Consider the following 23904-nt stretch of genomic DNA (forward strand, 5'->3'; position numbering starts at 1 on the left):
TATACTGGGGCACCTATAGCTGGCTATCTATACTGGGGCACCTATGACTGACTAACCTATACTGGGGGCACTTATAGCTGGCTACCTATACTGGGGCACCTATAGCTGGCTAATCTATACTGGGGTACCTATAGCTGGCTAATCTATACTGGGGGCACCTATGGTTGGCTACCTATACTAGAGGCACCTATGACTGACTAACCTATACTGGGGCACCTATAGCTGGCTATCTATACTGGGGCACCTCTAGCTGGCTAACCTATACTGGGGGCATCTATCTATAGCTGGCTAATCTATACTGAGGAACCTACGGCTGGCTACCTATACTGGGTGCACCTATAGCTGGCTAACCTATACTAGGGCACCAATACCTGGCTAATCTATACTGGGGCACCTATAGCTGACTAACCTATACTGGGGCACCTATAGCTGGCTAACCTATACTAGGGCACCAATACCTGGCTAATCTATACTGGGGCACCTATAGCTGACTAACCTATACTGGGGCACTGGGGGCACCTACAGCTCACTAACCTATACTGGGGGCACCTATAGCTGGCTGACCTATACTGGGGGCACTTATAGCTGGCTACCTATACTGGGGCACCTATAGCTGGCTAACCTATACTGGGGCACCTACGGCTGACTACCTATACTAGGGGCACCTAGGGATGGCTAACCTATACTGGGGGCACCTATAGCTGACTAACCTATACTGGGCACCTATGGCTGACTAACCTATGCGGGGGGCACCTATAGCTGGCTAACCTATACCGGGGGCACCTATGGCTGGCTAACCTATACTGGGGGCACCTATAGCTGGCTAACATATACTGGGACACCTATAGCTGGCAAACTTATACTGGGCACCTTTAACTGGCTAACCAATACTGGGGCACCTGTGGCTGACTAACCTATACTGGGGCATGTATGGCTGGGTAATTTATACTGAGGAACCTATGGCTGGCTACCTATACTGGGGGCACCTATAGCTGGCTAACCTATACTGGGGCACCTATACCTGGCTAATCTATACTGGGGGACCTATAGCTGACTAACCTATGCTGGGGCACTGGGGGCACCTATAGCTCACTAACCTATACTGGGGGCACCTATAGCTGGCTGACCTATACTGGGGGCACTTATAGCTGGCTACCTATACTGGGGCACCTATAGCTGGCTACCTATACTGGGGCACCTATAGCTGGCTAACCTATACTGGGGGCACCTATGGTTGACTTACCTATACTGGGGCACGTATGGCTGACTACCTATACTAGGGGCACATATGGCTGGCTAACCTATACTTGGGGGCACCTGTAGCTGACTAACCTATACTGGGGCACCTATGGCTGGCTAACCTATACTGGGGCACCTATGGCTGGCTAAGCTATACTGGGGGCACCAGTGGCTGGCTAACCTATACTGGGGGCACCTATGGCTGGCTAAGCTATACTGGGGGCACCTATAGCTGGCTAACCTATACTGGGGCACCTATAGCTGGCTAACCTATACTGAGGAACCATGGCTGGCTAACTTATACTGGGGGAACCTATAGCTGGCAAACCTATACTGGGCACCTGTGGCTGACTAACCTATACTGGGCATGTATGGCTGGGTAATTTATACTGGGGCACCTATAGCTGGCTAACCTATACTGGTGGGTTGAATATTGCATTGTAAATAATGCTTTTAAGCCTGGGGGGGGGGGGGGGGGGGGTTTACACCCTCACCCTGGGAGCAATTTAGCCTATAAAGTGCCCTGGAGCCACATACTGGTGAGCATATCTACAGCAGCTTGTGATTGGCTGTTTATTTATGGTGGCTCTCTAGAGGTAGCAGGCATAGATTACATTTAACAGTGTTTGCAGGGAGTAGACAAGTGCGGACATTCACACCCACTGGCATACAAGGCATAGACATCGTCTGCATCACAGGTGGAGCGGAAGCTGGCCAGTCCGTAGTCTGTGATCTTCAGCACAAAGCGACTGTCCACAACACAGTTGGAGGATTTCAGGTTCCCGTGACTCCCAATGAGGCTGCGGTGCAGGAAGCACATCCCCTGCAGAGACAAATATTACTAGAGCAGTACCTCCCCTGCAGAGACAACACGTTACTAGAGCAGTACCTCCCCCGCAGAGACAACACGTTACTAGAGCAGTACCTCCCCCGCAGAGACAACAATGATGTCACCAGAGCAGTACCTCCCCTGCAGAGACAAATGTTACTAGAGCAGTATCTCCCCCGCAGAGACAAATGTTACTAGAGCAGTACCTCCCCCGCAGAGAAAACACATGTTACTAGAGCAGTACCTCCCTCGCAGAGACAACACATGTTACTAGAGCAGTACCTCCCCGCAGAGACAACACGTTACTAGAGCAGTACCTCCCCCGCAGAGACAACACGTTACTAGAGCAGTACCTCCCCCGCAGAGACAACACATGTTACTAGAGCAGTACCTCCCCCGCAGAGACAACACATGTCACTAGAGCAGTACCTCCCCCACAGAGACAACACATGTTACTAGAGCAGTACCTCCCCCGCAGAGACAAATGTTACTAGAGCAGTACCTCCCCCGCAGAGACAACACATGTTACTAGAGCAGTACCTCCCCCACAGAGACAACACGTTACTAGAGCAGTAACTCCCCCGCAGAGACAACACGTTACTAGAGCAGTACCTCCCCCGCAGAGACAACACATTACTAGAGCAGTACCTCCCCGCAGAGACAACACGTTACTACAGCAGTACCTCCCCCGCAGAGACAACACGTTACTAGAGCAGTACCTCCCCCGCAGAGACAACACATGTTACTAGAGCAGTACCTCCCCCGCAGAGAACAATGTTACTAGAGCAGTACCTCCCCGCAGAGACAACACATGTTACTTGAGCAGTACCTCCCCCGCAGAGACAACACGTTACTAGAGCAGTACCTCCCCCGCAGAGACAACACGTTACTAGAGCAGTACCTCCCCGCAGAGACAACACATGTTACTAGAGCAGTACCTCCCCCGCAGAGACAACATGTTACTAGAGCAGTACCTCCCCGCAGAGACAACACATGTTACTGGAGCAGTACCTCCCCCGCAGAGACAAATGTTACTAGAGCAGTACCTCCCCTGCAGAGACAACACATGTTACTAGAGCAGTACCTCCCCCGCAGAGACAACACGTTACTAGAGCAGTACCTCCCCCGCAGAGAAAAATGTTACTAGAGCAGTACCTCCCCCGCAGAGACAACTCATGTTACTAGAGCAGTACCTCCCCCGCAGAGACAAATGTTACTAGAGCAGTACCTCCCCTGCAGAGACAACACATGTTACCAGAACAGTACCTGCCCCACAGAGACAATTTTACAAGAGCTGTACCTCCCCCACAGAGACAACACATGTTACTAGAGCAGTACTTCCCCCACAGAGACAACACGTTACTAGAGCAGTACCTTCCCCACAGAGACAACAATGATGTCACCAGTGTAGTACCTCCCCCGCAGAGACACCAATGATGTCACCAGAGCAGTAACCCCCCCCCCCGCAGAGACAACACATGTTACTAGAGCAGTACCTCCCCCGCAGAGACAAATGTTACTAGAGCAGTACCTCCCCCGCAGAGACAACTCGTTACTAGAGCAGTTCCTCCCCTGCAGAGATAAATGTTACTAGAGCACTACCTCCCCCGCAGAGACACTAAATATGTTACCAGAGCAGTACCTCCCCCGCAGAGACAACAAATGTTACTAGAGCAGTACCTTCCCCTCAAAGACAACACGTTACTAGAGCAGTACCTCCCCTGCAGAGACAACACATGTTACTAGAGCAGTAAAGCAGTGTGTAGCAAGCACCCACGAAGGGAAAAAGGCGATGTGCTGGAACTTGCAGTGCCTCTGCACACTCAGACACTTCCACCGTCTCCTTCAATCAGTCAAGTCCGCACCATCAAATCGTACTTTAGCTCTTTTATTGGTTAAGAATCAGCATAACAGGCATTTTCAGCGACAGCAGCGCTGTTTCGGTCCTCAGACCTTTCTCAAGCTGTATCAAGCGATGTTACTAGAGCAGTACCTCCCCGCAGAGACAACACGTTACTAGAGCAGTACCTCCCCCGCAGAGACAACACATGTTACTAAAGCAGTACCTTCCCTGCAGAGACAACACATGTTACTAGAGCAGTACATCCCCCGCAGAAACAACACGTTACTAGAGCAGTACCTCGCCCGCAGAGACAACACATGTTACTAGAGCAGTACCTCGCCCACAGAGACAACACATGTTACTAGAGAAGTACCTCCCCCGCAGAGACAACACATTACTAGAGCAGTACCTCACCTGCAGAGGCAACACGTTACTAGAGCAGTACCTCCCCTGCAGAGACAACACATTACTAGAGCAGTACTTCGCCCGCAGAGACAACAAATGTTACCAGTGCAGTTCCTTCCCTGCAGAGACAACACATGTTACTAGAGCAGTATCTCCCCCGCAGAGACACCAAATATGTTACTAGAGCAGTACCTTCCCCGCAGAGACAATACATATGTCACCAGAGCAGTTCCTCCCCTGCAGAGACACCAAACATGTTACCAGAGAAGTCCCTCCCTGCAGAGACACCAAATATGTCACCAGAGCAGTACCTCCCCTGCAGAGACACCAAATATGTTACCAGAGCAGTACCTCCCCCGCAGAGACAATACATATGTCACCAGAGCAGTACCTCCCATGCAGAGACACCAAACATGTTACCAGAGAAGTACCTCCCTGCAGAGACACCAAACATGTTACCAGAGCAGTACCTCCCCTGCAGAGACACCAAACATGTTACCAGAGCAGTACCTCCCCCGCAGAGACAACACATGTTACTAGAGCAGTACCTCCCCCGCAGAGACAATACATGTTACTAGAGCAGTACCTCCCCCACAGAGACAAATGTTACTAGAGCAGTACCTCCCCCGCAGAGACAACACATGTTACTAGAGCAGTACCTCCCCCACAGAGACAACACATGTTACTAGAGCAGTACCTCCCCCGCAGAGACAAATGTTACTAGAGCAGTACCTCCCCCACAGAGACAACATGTTACTAGAGCAGTACCTCCCCCGCAGAGACAACACATGTTACTAGAGCAGTACCTCCCCCGCAGAGACAACACATGTGACTAGAGCAGTACCTCCCCCGTAGAGACACCACATATGTTACCAGAGCAGTACCCCCCCCCCCCCCGGCAGAGACAACAAAGGTTACTAGAGAAGTACCTCCCCCACAGAGACAACACGTTACTAGAGCAGTACCTCCCCCGCAGAGACACCAAATATGTTACCAGAGCAGTACCTCCCCCGCAGAGGCAACAAATGTTACTAGAGCAGTACCTCCCCCGCAGAGACAACACTTGTTACTAGAGCAGTACCTCCCCTGCAGAGACAACACATGTTACTAGAGCAGTACCTCCCCGCAGAGACAACACATGTTACTAGAGCAGTACCTCCCCCGCAGAGACAACACGTTACTAGAGCAGTACCTCGCCCGCAGAGACAACACATGTTACTAGAGCAGTACCTCGCCCGCAGAGACAACACATGTTACTAGAGAAGTACCTCCCCCGCAGAGACAACACGTTACTAGAGCAGTACCTCACCTGCAGAGACAACACGTTACTAGAGCAGTACCTCCCCTGCAGAGACAACACATTACTAGAGCACTACTTCGCCCGGCAGAGACAACAAATGTTACTAGAGAAGTACCTCCCCCACAGAGACAACATGTTACTAGAGTAGTACCTCCCCCGCAGAGACACCAAATATGTTACCAGAGCAGTACCTTTCCTGCAGAGACAACACATGTTACTAGAGCAGTATCTCCCCCGCAGAGACACCAAATATGTTACTAGAGCAGTACCTTCCCCGCAGAGACAATACATATGTCACCAGAGCAGTTCCTCCCCTGCAGAGACACCAAACATGTTACCAGAGAAGTCCCTCCCTGCAGAGACACCAAATATGTCACCAGAGCAGTACCTCCCCTGCAGAGACACCAAATATGTTACCAGAGCAGTACCTCCCCCGCAGAGACAATACATATGTCACCAGAGCAGTACCTCCCCTGCAGAGACACCAAACATGTTACCAGAGAAGTACCTCCCTGCAGAGACACCAAACATGTTACCAGAGCAGTACCTCCCCTGCAGAGACACCAAACATGTTACCAGAGCAGTACCTCCCCCGCAGAGACAACACATGTTACTAGAGCAGTACCTCCCCCGCAGAGACAATACATGTTACTAGAGCAGTACCTCCCCCACAGAGACAAATGTTACTAGAGCAGTACCTCCCCCGCAGAGACAACACATGTTACTAGAGCAGTACCTCCCCCACAGAGACAACACATGTTACTAGAGCAGTACCTCCCCCGCAGAGACAAATGTTACTAGAGCAGTACCTCCCCCACAGAGACAACATGTTACTAGAGCAGTACCTCCACCGCAGAGACAAATGTTACTAGACCAGTACCTCCCCCGCAGAGACAACACATGTGACTAGAGCAGTACCTCCCCCGTAGAGACACCACATATGTTACCAGAGCAGTTCCCCCCCCCCCCCCGGCAGAGACAACAAATGTTACTAGAGAAGTACCTCCCCCACAGAGACAACACGTTACTAGAGCAGTACCTCCCCCGCAGAGACACCAAATATGTTACCAGAGCAGTACCTCCCCCCCCAGAGGCAACAAATGTTACTAGAGCAGTACCTCCCCCGCAGAGACAACACATGTTACTAGAGCAGTACCTCCCCTGCAGAGACAACACATGTTACTAGAGCAGTACCTCCCCGCAGAGACAACACATGTTACTAGAGCAGTACCTCCCCCGCAGAGACAACACGTTACTAGAGCAGTACCTCGCCCGCAGAGACAACACATGTTACTAGAGCAGTACCTCGCCCGCAGAGACAACACATGTTACTAGAGAAGTACCTCCCCCGCAGAGACAACACGTTACTAGAGCAGTACCTCACCTGCAGAGACAACACGTTACTAGAGCAGTACCTCCCCTGCAGAGACAGCACATTACTAGAGCACTACTTCGCCCGGCAGAGACAACAAATGTTACTAGAGAAGTACCTCCCCCACAGAGACAACACGTTACTAGAGCAGTACCTCCCCCGCAGAGACACCAAATATGTTACCAGAGCAGTACCTCCCCCGCAGAGACAAATGTTACTAGAGCAGTACCTCCCCTGCAGAGACAACACATGTTACCAGAGCAGTACCTGCCCCACAGAGACAAATTTACAAGAGCTGTACCTCCCCCACAGAGACAACACATGTTACTAGAGCAGTACTTCCCCCACAGAGACAACACGTTACTAGAGCAGTACCTTCCCCACAGAGACAACAATGATGTCACCAGTGTAGTACCTCCCCCGCAGAGACACCAATGATGTCACCAGAGCAGTAACCCCCCCCCCCGCAGAGACAACACATGTTACTAGAGCAGTACCTCCCCCGCAGAGACAAATGTTACTAGAGCAGTACCTCCCCCGCAGAGACAACTCGTTACTAGAGCAGTTCCTCCCCTGCAGAGATAAATGTTACTAGAGCACTACCTCCCCCGCAGAGACACTAAATATGTTACCAGAGCAGTACCTCCCCCGCAGAGACAACAAATGTTACTAGAGCAGTACCTTCCCCTCAAAGACAACACGTTACTAGAGCAGTACCTCCCCTGCAGAGACAACACATGTTACTAGAGCAGTACCTCCCCGCAGAGACAACACGTTACTAGAGCAGTACCTCCCCCGCAGAGACAACACATGTTACTAAAGCAGTACCTTCCCTGCAGAGACAACACATGTTACTAGAGCAGTACATCCCCCGCAGAAACAACACGTTACTAGAGCAGTACCTCGCCCGCAGAGACAACACATGTTACTAGAGCAGTACCTCGCCCACAGAGACAACACATGTTACTAGAGAAGTACCTCCCCCGCAGAGACAACACATTACTAGAGCAGTACCTCACCTGCAGAGGCAACACGTTACTAGAGCAGTACCTCCCCTGCAGAGACAACACATTACTAGAGCAGTACTTCGCCCGCAGAGACAACAAATGTTACCAGTGCAGTTCCTTCCCTGCAGAGACAACACATGTTACTAGAGCAGTATCTCCCCCGCAGAGACACCAAATATGTTACTAGAGCAGTACCTTCCCCGCAGAGACAATACATATGTCACCAGAGCAGTTCCTCCCCTGCAGAGACACCAAACATGTTACCAGAGAAGTCCCTCCCTGCAGAGACACCAAATATGTCACCAGAGCAGTACCTCCCCTGCAGAGACACCAAATATGTTACCAGAGCAGTACCTCCCCCGCAGAGACAATACATATGTCACCAGAGCAGTACCTCCCCTGCAGAGACACCAAACATGTTACCAGAGAAGTACCTCCCTGCAGAGACACCAAACATGTTACCAGAGCAGTACCTCCCCTGCAGAGACACCAAACATGTTACCAGAGCAGTACCTCCCCCGCAGAGACAACACATGTTACTAGAGCAGTACCTCCCCCGCAGAGACAATACATGTTACTAGAGCAGTACCTCCCCCACAGAGACAAATGTTACTAGAGCAGTACCTCCCCCGCAGAGACAACACATGTTACTAGAGCAGTACCTCCCCCACAGAGACAACACATGTTACTAGAGCAGTACCTCCCCCGCAGAGACAAATGTTACTAGAGCAGTACCTCCCCCACAGAGACAACATGTTACTAGAGCAGTACCTCCACCGCAGAGACAAATGTTACTAGAGCAGTACCTCCCCCGCAGAGACAACACATGTGACTAGAGCAGTACCTCCCCCGTAGAGACACCACATATGTTACCAGAGCAGTACCCCCCCCCCGGCAGAGACAACAAATGTTACTAGAGAAGTACCTCCCCCACAGAGACAACACGTTACTAGAGCAGTACCTCCCCCGCAGAGACACCAAATATGTTACCAGAGCAGTACCTCCCCCGCAGAGGCAACAAATGTTACTAGAGCAGTACCTCCCCCGCAGAGACAACACATTTTACTAGAGCAGTACCTCCCCTGCAGAGACAACACATGTTACTAGAGCAGTACCTCCCCGCAGAGACAACACATGTTACTAGAGCAGTACCTCCCCCGCAGAGACAACACGTTACTAGAGCAGTACCTCGCCCGCAGAGACAACACATGTTACTAGAGCAGTACCTCGCCCGCAGAGACAACACATGTTACTAGAGAAGTACCTCCCCCGCAGAGACAACACGTTACTAGAGCAGTACCTCACCTACAGAGACAACACGTTACTAGAGCAGTACCTCCCCTGCAGAGACAACACATTACTAGAGCACTACTTCGCCCGCAGAGACAACAAATGTTACCAGTGCAGTTCCTTCCCTGCAGAGACAACACATGTTACTAGAGCAGTATCTCCCCCGCAGAGACACCAAATATGTTACTAGAGCAGTACCTTCCCCGCAGAGACAATACATATGTCACCAGAGCAGTTCCTCCCCTGCAGAGACACCAAACATGTTACCAGAGGAGTCCCTCCCTGCAGAGACACCAAATATGTCACCAGAGCAGTACCTCCCCTGCAGAGACACCAAATATGTTACCAGAGCAGTACCTCCCCCGCAGAGACAATACATATGTCACCAGAGCAGTACCTCCCCTGCAGAGACACCAAACATGTTACCAGAGAAGTACCTCCCTGCAGAGACACCAAACATGTTACCAGAGCAGTACCTCCCCTGCAGAGACACCAAACATGTTACCAGAGCAGTACCTCCCCCGCAGAGACAACACATGTTACTAGAGCAGTACCTCCCCCGCAGAGACAATACATGTTACTAGAGCAGTACCTCCCCCACAGAGACAAATGTTACTAGAGCAGTACCTCCCCCGCAGAGACAACACATGTTACTAGAGCAGTACCTCCCCCACAGAGACAACACATGTTACTAGAGCAGTACCTCCCCCGCAGAGACAAATGTTACTAGAGCAGTACCTCCACCGCAGAGACAAATGTTACTAGAGCAGAACCTCCCCCGCAGAGACAACACATGTGACTAGAGCAGTACCTCCCCCGCAGAGACACCACATATGTTACCAGAGCAGTACCTCCCCGGCAGAGACAACAAATGTTACTAGAGAAGAACCTCCCCCGCAGAGACAACACGTTACTAGAGAAGTACCTCCCCCGCAGAGACAACACATGTTACTAGAGCAGTTCCTCCCCTGCAGAGACAAATGTTACTAGAGCAGTACCTCCCCCGCAGAGACACCAAATATGTTACCAGAGCAGTACCTCCCCCGCAGAGACAACAAATGTTACTAGAGCAGTACCTCCCCCGCAGAGACAACACATGTTACTAGAGCAGTACCTCCCCTGCAGAGACAACACATGTTACTAGAGCAGTACCTCCCCGCAGAGACAACACATGTTACTAGAGCAGTACCTCCCCCGCAGAGACAAATGTTACTAGAGCAGTACCTCCCCCGCAGAGACAACACGTTACTAGAGCAGTTCCTCCCCTGCAGAGACAAATGTTACTAGAGCAGTACCTCCCCCGCAGAGACAACACATGTTACTAGAGCTCTACCTCCCCCGCAGAGACACCAAATATGTTACCAGAGCAGTACCTCCCCCGCAGAGACAACAAATGTTAGTAGAGCAGTACCTCCCCCTCAAAGACAACACGTTACTAGAGCAGTACCTCCCCTGCAGAGACAACACATGTTACTAGAGCAGTACCTCCCCGCAGAGACAACACGTTACTAGAGCAGTACCTCCCCCGCAGAGACAACACATGTTACTAAAGCAGTACCTCCCCTGCAGAGACAACACATGTTACTAGAGCAGTACATCCCCCGCAGAGACAACACGTTACTAGAGCAGTACCTCGCCCGCAGAGACAACACATGTTACTAGAGCAGTACCTCGCCCGCAGAGACAACACGTTACTAGAGCAGTACCTCCTCTGCAGAGACAACACGTTACTAGAGCAGTACCTCCCCTGCAGAGACAACACATTACTAGAGTAGTACCTCGCCTGCAGAGACAACAAATGTTACCAGTGCAGTTCCTTCCCTGCAGAGACAACACATGTTACTAGAGCAGTATCTCCCCCGCAGAGACACCAAATATGTTACTAGAGCAGTACCTTCCCCGCAGAGACAATACATATGTCACCAGAGCAGTACCTCCCCTGCAGAGACACCAAACATGTTACCAGAGAAGTAGCTCCCTGCAGAGACACCAAATATGTCACCAGAGCAGTACCTCCCCTGCAGAGACACCAAATATGTTACCAGAGCAGTACCTCCCCCGCAGAGACAATACATATGTCACCAGAGCAGTACCTCCCCTGCAGAGACACCAAACATGTTACCAGAGAAGTACCTCCCTGCAGAGACACCAAACATGTTACCAGAGCAGTACCTCCCCTACAGGGACACCAAACATGTTACCAGAGCAGTACCTCCCCCGCAGAGACACCAGACATGTTACTAGAGCTGTACCCCCCCCCCCCGGCAGAGACAACAAATGTTACTAGAGAAGAACCTCCCCCGTAGAGACAACACGTTACTAGAGCAGTACCTCCCCCGCAGAGACAACACATGTGACTAGAGCAGTACCTCCCCCGCAGAGACACCACATATGTTACCAGAGCAGTACCCCCCCCCGGCAGAGACAACAAATGTTACTGAAGAAGAACCTGCCCCGCAGAGACAACACGTTACTAGAGCAGTACCTCCCCCGCAGAGATAACACATGTTACTAGAGCAGTTCCTCCCCTGCAGAGACAAATGTTACTAGAGCAGTACCTCCCCCGCAGAGACACCAAATATGTTACCAGAGCAGTACCTCCCCCGCAGAGACAACAAATGTTACTAGAGCAGTACCTCCCCCGCAGAGACAACACATGTTACTAGAGCAGTACCTCCCCTGCAGAGACAACACATGTTACTAGAGCAATACCTCCCCGCAGAGACAACACATGTTACTAGAGCAGTACCTCCCCCGCAGAGACAAATGTTACTAGAGCAGTACCTCCCCCGCAGAGACAACACGTTACTAGAGCAGTTCCTCCCCTGCAGAGACAAATGTTACTAGAGCAGTACCTCCCCCGCAGAGACAACACATGTTACTAGAGCTCTACCTCCCCCGCAGAGACACCAAATATGTTACCAGAGCAGTACCTCCCCCGCAGAGACAACAAATGTTAGTAGAGCAGTACCTCCCCCTCAAAGACAACACGTTACTAGAGCAGTACCTCCCCTGCAGAGACAACACATGTTACTAGAGCAGTACCTCCCCGCAGAGACAACACGTTACTAGAGCAGTACCTCCCCCGCAGAGACAACACATGTTACTAAAGCAGTACCTCCCCTGCAGAGACAACACATGTTACTAGAGCAGTACATCCCCCGCAGAGACAACACGTTACTAGAGCAGTACCTCGCCCGCAGAGACAACACATGTTACTAGAGCAGTACCTCGCCCGCAGAGACAACACGTTACTAGAGAAGTACCTCCCCCGCAGAGACAACACGTTACTAGAGCAGTACCTCCTCTGCAGAGACAAAACGTTACTAGAGCAGTACCTCCCCTGCAGAGACAACACATTACTAGAGTAGTACCTCGCCCGCAGAGACAACAAATGTTACCAGTGCAGTTCCTTCCCTGCAGAGACAACACATGTTACTAGAGCAGTATCTCCCCCGCAGAGACACCAAATATGTTACTAGAGCAGTACCTTCCCCGCAGAGACAATACATATGTCACCAGAGCAGTACCTCCCCTGCAGAGACACCAAACATGTTACCAGAGAAGTAGCTCCCTGCAGAGACACCAAATATGTCACCAGAGCAGTACCTCCCCTGCAGAGACACCAAATATGTTACCAGAGCAGTACCTTCCCTGCAGAGACAATACATATGTCACCAGAGCAGTACCTCCCCTGCAGAGACACCAAACATGTTACCAGAGAAGTACCTCCCTGCAGAGACACCAAACATGTTACCAGAGCAGTACCTCCCCTACAGAGACACCAAACATGTAACCAGAGCAGTACCTCCCCCGCAGAGACACCAGACATGTTACTAGAGCAGTACCTCCACCACAGAGACAACACATGTTACTAGAGCAGTACCTACCCCGCAGAGACCAATGTTACTAGAGCAGTACCTCCCCCGCAGAGACAACACATTTTACTAGAGCAGTACCTCCACCACAGAGACAACACATGTTACTAGAGCAGTACCTCCCCCGCAGAGACAAATAATACTAGAGCAGTACCTCCCCCGCAGAGACAACATGTTACTAGAGCAGTACCTCCCCCGCAGAGACAACACATGTGACTAAAGCAGTACCTCCCCCGCAGAGACACCACATATGTTACCAGAGCAGTACCCCCCACCCCCCACCCCCCCGCAGAGACAACAAATGTTACTAGAGAAGTATCTCCCCCGCAGCGACAACACATGTTACTAGAGCAGTACCTCCCCGCAGAGACAACACATGTTACTAGAGCAGTACCTCCCCCGCAGAGACAACACGTTGCTAGAGCAGTACCTCCCCCGCAGAGACAACACGTTACTAGAGCAGTACCTCCACGCAGAGACAACACATGTTACTAGAGCAGTACCTCCCCCGCAGAGACAACACGTTACTAGAGCAGTACCTCCCCCGCAGAGACAACACATGTTACTAGAGCAGTACCTCCCCCGCAGAGACAAATGTTACTAGAGCAGTACCTCCCCTGCAGAGACAACACATGTTACTAGAGCAGTACCTCCCCCGCAGAGACAACACGTTACTAGAGCAGTACCTCCCCCGCAGAGACAATACATATGTCACCAGAGCAGTACCTCCCCTGCAGAGACACCAAAAATGTTATCAGAGAAGTACCTCCCCTGCAGAGACACCAAACATGTTACCAGAGCAGTACCTCCCCCACAGAGACAAATGTTACTAGAGCAGTACCTCCCCCGCAGAGACAACACATGTTACTAGAGCAGTACCTCCCCCACAGAGACAACACATGTTACTAGAGCAGTACCTCCCCCGCAGAGACAAATGTTACTAGAGCAGTACCTCCCCCGCAGAAACAACACATGTTACCAGAGCAGTACCTCCCCCACAGAGACAATTTTACTAGAGCAGTACCTCCCCCGCAGAGACAACACATGTTACTAGAGCAGTACCTCCCCCACAGAGACAACACGTTACTAGAGCAGTACCTCCCCCACAGAGACAACAATGATGTCACCAGAGCAGTACCTCCCCTGCAGAGACACCAATGATGTCACCAGAGCAGTACCCCCCCCCCCCGGCAGAGACAACACATGTTACTAGAGCAGTACCTCCCCCGCAGAGACAAATATTACTAGAGCAGTACCTCCCCCGCAGGGACAACACGTTACTAGAGCAGTTCCTCCCCTGCAGAGATAAATGTTACTAGAGCAGTACCTTCCCCGCAGAGACAACACATGTTACTAGAGCCCTACCTCCCCCGCAGAGACACCAAATATGTTACCAGAGCAGTACCTCCCCTGCAGAGACAACAAATGTTACTAGAGCAGTACCTCCCCCTCAAAGACAGCACGTTACTAGAGCAGTACCTCCCCTGCAGAGACAACACGTTACTAGAGCAGTACCTCGCCCGCAGAGACAACACATGTTACTAGAGCAGTACCTCGCCCGCAGAGACAACACGTTACTAGAGAAGTACCTCCCCCGCAGAGACAACACGTTACTAGAGCAGTACCTCCCCTGCAGAGACAACACGTTACTAGAGCAGTACCTCCCCTGGAGAGACAACACATTACTAGAGCAGTACCTCGCCCGCAGAGACAACAAATGTTACCAGTGCAGTTCCTTCCCTGCAGAGACAACACATGTTACTAGAGCAGTACCTCCCCCGCAGAGACAAATAATACTAGAGCAGTACCTCCCCCGCAGAGACAACATGTTACTAGAGCAGTACCTCCCCCGCAGAGACAACACATGTTACTAGAGCAGTACCTCCACCGCAGAGACAAATGTTACTAGAGCAGTACCTCCCCCGCAGAGACAACACATGTGACTAAAGCAGTACCTCCCCCGCAGAGACACCACATATGTTACCAGAGCAGTACCCCCCCCCCCCCCCCCGCAGAGACAACAAATGTTACTAGAGAAGTATCTCCCCCGCAGAGACAACACATGTTACTAGAGCAGTACCTCCCCGCAGAGACAACACATGTTACTAGAGCAGTACCTCCCCCGCAGAGACAACACGTTGCTAGAGCAGTACCTCCCCCGCAGAGACAACACGTTACTAGAGCAGTACCTCCACGCAGAGACAACACATGTTACTAGAGCAGTACCTCCCCCACAGAGACAACACGTTACTAGAGCAGTACCTCCCCCGCAGAGACAACAAATGTTAGTAGAGCAGTACCTCCCCCGCAGAGACAACACGTTACTAGAGCAGTACCTCCACGCAGAGACAACACATGTTACTAGAGCAGTACCTCCCCCGCAGAGACAACACGTTACTAGAGCAGTACCTCCCCCGCAGAGACAACATATGTTACTAGAGCAGTACCTCCCCTGCAGAGACAACACATGTTACTAGAGCAGTACCTCCCCCGCAGAGACAACACGTTACTAGAGCAGTACCTCCCCCGCAGAGACAATACATATGTCACCAGAGCAGTACCTCCCCTGCAGAGACACCAAAAATGTTATCAGAGAAGTACCTCCCCTGCAGAGACACCAAACATGTTACCAGAGCAGTACCTCCCCCACAGAGACAAATGTTACTAGAGCAGTACCTCCCCCGCAGAGACTACACATGTTACTAGAGCAGTACCTCCCCCACAGAGACAACACATGTTACTAGAGCAGTACCTCCCCCGCAGAGACAAATGTTACTAGAGCAGTACCTCCCCCGCAGAAACAACACATGTTACCAGAGCAGTACCTCCCCCACAGAGACAATTTTACTAGAGCTGTACCTCCCCCGCAGAGACAACACATGTTACTAGAGCAGTACCTCCCCCACAGAGACAACACGTTACTAGAGCAGTACCTCCCCCACAGAGACAACAATGATGTCACCAGAGCAGTACCTCCCCTGCAGAGACACCAATGATGTCACCAGAGCAGTACCCCCCCCCCCGGCAGAGACAACACATGTTACTAGAGCAGTACCTCCCCCGCAGAGACAAATATTACTAGAGCAGTACCTCCCCCGCAGGGACAACACGTTACTAGAGCAGTTCCTCCCCTGCAGAGATTAATGTTACTAGAGCAGTACCTTCCCCGCAGAGACAACACATGTTACTAGAGCCCTACCTCCCCCGCAGAGACACCAAATATGTTACCAGAGCAGTACCTCCCCTGCAGAGACAACAAATGTTACTAGAGCAGTACCTCCCCCTCAAAGACAGCACGTTACTAGAGCAGTACCTCCCCTGCAGAGACAACACGTTACTAGAGCAGTACCTCCCCGCAGAGACAACACGTTACTAGAGTAGTACCTCCCCCGCAGAGACAACACATGTTACTAAAGCAGTACCTCCCCTGCAGAGAAAACACGTTACTAGAGCAGTACATCCCCCGCAGAGACAACACGTTACTAGAGCAGTACCTCGCCCGCAGAGACAACACATGTTACTAGAGCAGTACCTCGCCCGCAGAGACAACACATGTTACTAGAGAAGTACCTCCCCCGCAGAGACAACACGTTACTAGAGCAGTACCTCCCCTGCAGAGACAACACGTTACTAGAGCAGTACCTCCCCTGCAGAGACAACACATTACTAGAGCAGTATCTCGCCCGCAGAGACAACAAATGTTACCAGTGCAGTTCCTTCCCTGCAGAGACAACACATGTTACTAGAGCAGTATCTCCCCCGCAGAGACACCAAATATGTTACTAGAGCAGTACCTTCCCCGCAGAGACAATACATATGTCACCAGAGCAGTTCCTCCCCTGCAGAGACACCAAACATGTTACCAGAGAAGTCCCTCCCTGCAGAGACACCAAATATGTCACCAGAGCAGTACCTCCCCTGCAGAGACACCAAATATGTTACCAGAGCAGTACCTCCCCCGGCAGAGACAATACATATGTCACCAGAGCAGTACCTCCTCTGCAGAGACACCAAACACGTTACCAGAGAAGTACCTCCCTGCAGAGACACCAAACATGTTACCAGAGCAGTACCTCCCCTGCAGAGACACCAAACATGTTACCAGAGCAGTACCTCCCCCGCAGAGACACCAGACATGTTACTAGAGCAGTACCTCCCCCGCAGAGACAACACATGTTACTAGAGCAGTACCTCCCCCGCAGAGACAACACATGTTACTAGAGCAGTACCTCCCCCGCAGAGACAAATGTTACTAGAGCAGTACCTCCACCGCAGAGACAAATGTTACTAGAGCAGTACCTCCCCCGCAGAGACAACACATGTGACTAGAGCAGTACCTCCCCGCAGAGACAAAACATGTGACTACAGCAGTACCTCCCCCGCAGAGACACCACATATGTTACCAGAGCAGTACCCCCCCCCCCCCCGCAGAGACAACAAATGTTACTAGCGAAGTACCTCCCCCGCAGAGACAACACGTTACTAGAGCAGTACCTCCCCCCAGAGACAACACATGTTACTAGAGCAGTTCCTCCCCTGCAGAGACACCAAATATGTTACCAGAGCAGTACCTCCCCCGCAGAGACACCAAATGTTACTAGAGCAGTACCTCCCCCGCAGAGACAATACATGTGACTAGAGCAGTACCTCCCCGCAGAGACAAAACATGTGACTAGAGCAGTACCTCCCCCGCAGAGACACCACATATGTTACCAGAGCAGTACCCCCCCCCCCCCCGCGCAGAGACAACAAATGTTACTAGAGAAGTACCTCCCCCGCAGAGACAACATGTTACTAGAGCAGTACCCCCCCCCCCCCCAGAGACAACACATGTTACTAGAGCAGTTCCTTCCCTGCAGAGACACCAAATATGTTACCAGAGCAGTACCTCCCCCGCAGAGACACCAAATGTTACTAGAGCAGTACCTCCCCCGCAGAGACAACACATGTTACTAGAGCAGTACCTCCCCTGCAGAGACAACACATGTTACCAGAGCAGTACCTCCCCGCAGAGACAACAAATGTTACTAGAGCAGTACCTCCCCCGCAGAGACAACACGTTACTAGAGCAGTTCCTCCCCTGCAGAGACAAATGTTACTAGAGCAGTACCTCCCCCGCAGAGACAACACATGTTACTAGAGCACTACCTCCCCCGCAGAGACACCAAATATGTTACCAGAGCAGTACCTCCCCCGCAGAGACAACAAATGTTACTAGAGCAGTACCTCCCCCGCAGAGACAACACATGTTACTAGAGCAGTACCTCCCCTGCAGAGACAACACATGTTACCAGAGCAGTACCTCCCCGCAGAGACAACACATGTTACTAGAGCAGTACCTCCCCCGCAGAGACAACACGTTACTAGAGCAGTTCCTCCCCTGCAGAGACAAATGTTACTAGAGCAGTACCTCCCCCGCAGAGAAAACACATGTTACTAGAGCACTACCTCCCCCGCAGAGACACCTAGGGCTCGATTCACAAAGCGGTGCAAAGTGTTTGCACGCGAGTGAAAACCCCTTTATCACGCCTAAACTCAGTTTAGGCATGATAAGAAGAAACTCGCGCGAATTTTGCGCGCGCAAGCAGCACCCGGCACTTCGCGCGAAGCTCCCATTAAGCCCTATGGGACTTTGCGCGCGCGCGCGTACGCTTCGCGCGAGTTAGAGCACAAAGCGGTGATAACTTTGCTAGTGCAAAGGTTATCACGCCTAAAGTCTTTTAGGCGTGATAACTGAGTTATCACCGCTTTGTGAATCAGGCCCCAAATATGTTACCAGAGCAGTACCTCCCCCGCAGAGACAACAAATGTTACTAGAGCAGTACCTCCCCCTCGAAGACAACACGTTACTAGAGCAGTACCTCCCCTGCAGAGACAACACATGTTACTAGAGCAGTACCTCCCCGCAGAGACAACACGTTACTAGAGCAGTACCTCCCCCGCAGAGACAACACATGTTACTAAAGCAGTACCTCCCGTGCAGAGACAACACATGTTACTAGAGCAGTACATCCCCCGCAGAGACAACACGTTACTAGAGCAGTACCTCGCCCGCAGAGACAACACATGTTATTAGAGCAGTACCTCGCCCGCAGAGACAACACATGTTACTAGAGAAGTACCTCCCCCGCAGAGACAACACGTTACTAGAGCAGTACCTCCGCTGCAGAGACAACACGTTACTAGAGCAGTACCTCCCCTGCAGAGACAACACATTACTAGAGTAGTACCTCACCCGCAGAGACAACAAATGTTACCAGTGCAGTTCCTTCCCTGCAGAGACAACACATGTTACTAGGGCAGTATCTCCCCCGCAGAGACACCAAATATGTTACTAGAGCAGTACCTTCCCCGCAGAGACAATACATATGTCACCAGAGCAGTACCTCCCCTGCAGAGACACCAAACATGTTACCAGAGAAGTACCTCCCTGCAGAGACACCAAATATGTCACCAGAGCAGTACCTCCCCTGCAGAGACACCAAATATGTTACCAGAGCAGTACCTCCCCCGCAGAGACAATACATATGTCACCAGAGCAGTACCTCCCCTGCAGAGACACCAAAAATGTTATCAGAGAAGTACCTCCCCTGCAGAGACACCAAACATGTTACCAGAGCAGTACCTCCCCCACAGAGACAAATGTTACTAGAGCAGTACCTCCCCCGCAGAGACAACACATGTTACTAGAGCAGTACCTCCCCCACAGAGACAACACATGTTACTAGAGCAGTACCTCCCCCGCAGAGACAAATGTTACTAGAGCAGTACCTCCCCCGCAGAGACAACATGTTACTAGAGCAGTACCTCCCCCGCAGAGACAACACATGTTACTAGAGCAGTACCTCCACCGCAGAGACAAATGTTACTAGAGCAGTACCTCCCCCGCAGAGACAACACATGTGACTAGAGCAGTACCTCCCCCGCAGAGACACCACATATGTTACCAGAGCAGTACCCCCCCCCCCCGCAGAGACAACAAATGTTACTAGAGAAGTACCTCCCCCGCAGAGACAACACATGTTACTAGAGCAGTACCTCCCCCGCAGAGACAACACATGTTACTAGAGCAGTTCCTCCCCTGCAGAGACAAATGTTACTAGAGCAGTACCTCCCCCGCAGAGACACCAAATATGTTACCAGAGCAGTACCTCCCCGCAGAGACAACAAATGTTACTAGAGCAGTACCTCCCCCGCAGAGACAACACATGTTACTAGAGCAGTACCTCCCCTGCAGAGACAACACATGTTACAAGAGCAGTACCTCCCCGCAGAGACAACACATTACTAGAGCAGTACCTCCCCCGCAGAGACAACACATGTTACTAGAGCAGTACCTCCCCTGCAGAGACAACACATGTTACTAGAGCAGTACCTCGCCCGCAGAGACAACACATGTTACTAGAGCAGTACCTCGTCCGCAGAGACAACACATGTTACTAGAGCAGTACCTCGTCCGCAGAGACAACACATGTTACTAGAGCAGTATCTCCCCCGCAGAGACAACACGTTACTAGAGCAGTACCTCGCCCACAGAGACAACAAATGTTACCAGTGCAGTTCCTTCCCTGCAGAGACAACAATGATGTCACTAGAGCAGTACCTCCCCTGCAGAGACAACATGTTACTAGAGCAGTACCTCCCCGCAGAGACAACACATGTTACCAGAGCAGTACCTCCCCCGCCGAGACAACACATGTTACTAGAGCAGTATCTCCCCCGCAGAGACACCAAATATGTTACCAGAGCAGTACCTCCCCCGCAGAGACAATACATATGTCACCATGTACCTCCCCTGCAGAGACACCAAACATGTTACCAGAGAAGTACCTCCCTGCAGAGACACCAAATATGTCACCTGCAGAGACACCAAATATGTTACCAGAGCAGTACCTCCCCCGCAGAGACGATACATATGTTACCAGAGCAGTACCTCCCCTGCAGAGACACCAAACATGTTACCAGAGCAGTACCTCCCCCGCAGAGACACCAAACATGTTACCAGAGCAGTACCTCCCCTGCAGAGACACCAAACATGTTACCAGAGCAGTACCTTCCCCGCAGAGACAACATGTTACTAGAGCAGTACCTCCCCCGCAGAGACACCAGACATGTTACCAGAGCAGTACTTCCCCCACAGAGACAACCTTTCCCTCACCTTCACAATGTCATTGATGAGTGAATTTCGGAACATCCAGTCCAGGTTGATACTGTCGTTTTCCAGGATGTCCTGCAGGAAGAAGAGACTGAGAGATTGCTGCAAAATCCCCTCACAGGCCAGTCATTATAGCCCCACCCACATGGACAGGCCACACCCATGTAAGCCTCTGAGTAATTTATTCAAGCAGAACTGAACTGAGAGGGACATGGAGGCTGCCATATTTATTTCCTTTTAAGCAGTATCGGTTGCCTGGCTGTCCTGTTGACCCGCTGCCTCTAATACATTTAGACATAGACACTATGGACACTACTGCAGCCACAGAGATCAGATCAGCAGGGCTGCCAGGCAACTAGTATTAACAGGAAAAAAATATGGCAGCCTCCAAATACTAGTGATAGTCGCCTGCTCTTCTGTTTTTGCTGTATCACCGCATATGGATGAAATAAAGTACTAAAAAATGTCTTCAATGAAGGGTTGAGTTCAGATTGGATTGTATGTGTATAGCCTCCAAATACCTCTAAGTTCGGCTGTCCTTTAAGGGTGGGCAACTGTGTAATCACAGACTGATTAGCCAAACCATCCACCTACCTACCTAAGACTGTTCCAGTTCCCCTCATGTGGCTTGTCAGGGCCTGAACTCCACAACACCTGTGAAGGTGTCCCGCCTATCTATAATACAGTGCAGCCCTTCCCCCCAGCAGAGTCGGATCATCTACAAGGCAAGTCTAGGCAGTTGCCCAGGGCCTGGAGACAGTCTAAGGGAATGGTGGACATTAGTCCCCACCAAATTTTACTAAAAAAGCCAGATGATCATTAGCAGTGGCCAAAAACTGCTATCTTGCCAAGAGCCCCTTTTTGGACCATTGTAGCCCCTTCCACACTCCAATGAGTTCTGGTTCACCAGGAGCTTGCTGGTTAGTCTGTACCTCTGGGTGCTTCATGTCCTACCCCATAGAGCCACATTAATCCATGCCATGCACTGATGAGGACCAACCAATCCAACCAATCCGTCTGTATGCATGCTGGACTACTGTGGCTCTGTACAATTAACAAGCAGACACATCATTGCATTCCAGCGGATCTGGAGGCGTGGCTAGCTTCTAAGGACAACAATGGATGATTTGCATATTTCAGCAGTGATGCATTGTGGGAAACATCTCAGAGCTCACTCCAGCGCACGTAGCGCGCCGCACCAAAAAATGGGTGGGTGGGGGGGGGTGTTCGCGTACGCGTGCCGCGTTGAAAAATGGGCGTGGCCATGACATTGTATGGGTGGAGCGTAACTGTAACCCCAAAGCAGCAAATATAGCCAACTATGACCATTAAATAATAAATGCAGCAACAGTTACCCCAGACACCACAAAATAACGCCATGTGGGCAACATGTCAGCACAAAATACACGCAATGGGGGCAACAATTCAGCAGAAAATAAGGCAATGTGGGAAACATTTCACCTGAAATAAAAAAAGGAATTTACTCACCTGACAGAAGTCTCCTCTCCCGTGGGCCTCTGGCGCGCAGCTCCCTGGACGATCCTCCTGCAGTCTTCCGCGCTGGCACAGGTAGAGAGCAGGGCTACGGGAAGATGGACACAAATAGTCTCTAGTGCAGGGCTTCGGACGCCATCTTCCCGTAGCCCTGCTCTGCCTGCCAGAAGACTATGCAGGCTGGAGGTGGGCTGCGGGCTAGGAACTGGCGGCCAGTTCATGCAATAGTACGGTGGCCAGAGTCCCGAGGCCGGTACATCCCGCGGCTGAAAGTGGGACGTTTCCCGGGACGCAAAGCATCCTGGGACAGGGGACCCCGAATCCGGGACGCATCCTGGCTAAAGCGGGACGTCTGGTCACCGTAGCTGTGCTATATGGTTATACTGTGTTTATATATAATGCAATATCAGCCTGTCGTATAGTGCAGCTCCCCTTGGTGGTTAGGCCTGGACTCCACGAGAAATGTGAAGGTATCATATGTGCATGGAGGAAAAATGTTTTAGCCATTTATTTAGGAAAGGGTTCTTTACAGTAAGAGTGATTAAGATGTGGAATGCATTGCCACAGGAAGTCGTTATAGCAAACTCTATACCTGCAAAGGGGGCTTAGATGCTTTCCTTGCGTTGAAAGACATCCATGGCTACAATTACTAGGTAATGCCTAATGATGTTGATCCAGGGATTTTATCTGATTGCCATCTGGAGTCGGGGAGGAATTTTTCCCTTTTGGGGCTAATTGGACCATGCCTTGTAAGGGTTTCGCCTTCCTCTGGATCAGCAGGGATATGTGAGGGAGTAGGCTGGAGTTGTACTTTTTACTGATTGAACTCGATGGACATATGTCTTTTATCAACCCAAGTAATTATGTAAATATCACTCTATAATACAGTGCAGCTCCCCCTGGTGGTCAGGCCTGGACTCCACAACATCTGTGAAGGTGACCTGTGGTATCGGACTATACAGTGTATCTATAATACATATAATACACTATCAGCATATAACATAGTGCAGCTCCCCCTGGTGGTCAGGCCTGGACTCCACAAGATCTGTGAAGGTGTCCTGTGGTATCTGCCTATATATCTATAATACATAT

At 51.1% G+C, this 23904-nt stretch overlaps 1 protein-coding gene across 1 annotated transcript in view; it reads right to left on the reverse strand.

Moving 5' to 3' along the window:
* The window catches only part of NPR2 (natriuretic peptide receptor 2), a 253098-nt gene that overhangs the window by 78743 nt on the left and 150451 nt on the right, over positions 1-23904 (reverse strand). Inside the window, exons 12-13 of the mRNA XM_068265792.1 lie at positions 21322-21393; positions 1903-2062 (exon numbers count right to left, since the gene is read on the reverse strand). Of these exons, the coding sequence (XP_068121893.1) occupies positions 1903-2062; positions 21322-21393 (232 nt within the window). The remainder of the gene's footprint in view (positions 1-1902; positions 2063-21321; positions 21394-23904) is intronic.

The sequence above is a fragment of the Hyperolius riggenbachi genome, chromosome 1, assembly GCF_040937935.1.
Source record: "Hyperolius riggenbachi isolate aHypRig1 chromosome 1, aHypRig1.pri, whole genome shotgun sequence".
In the NCBI taxonomy this organism is placed as follows: domain Eukaryota; kingdom Metazoa; phylum Chordata; class Amphibia; order Anura; family Hyperoliidae; genus Hyperolius; species Hyperolius riggenbachi.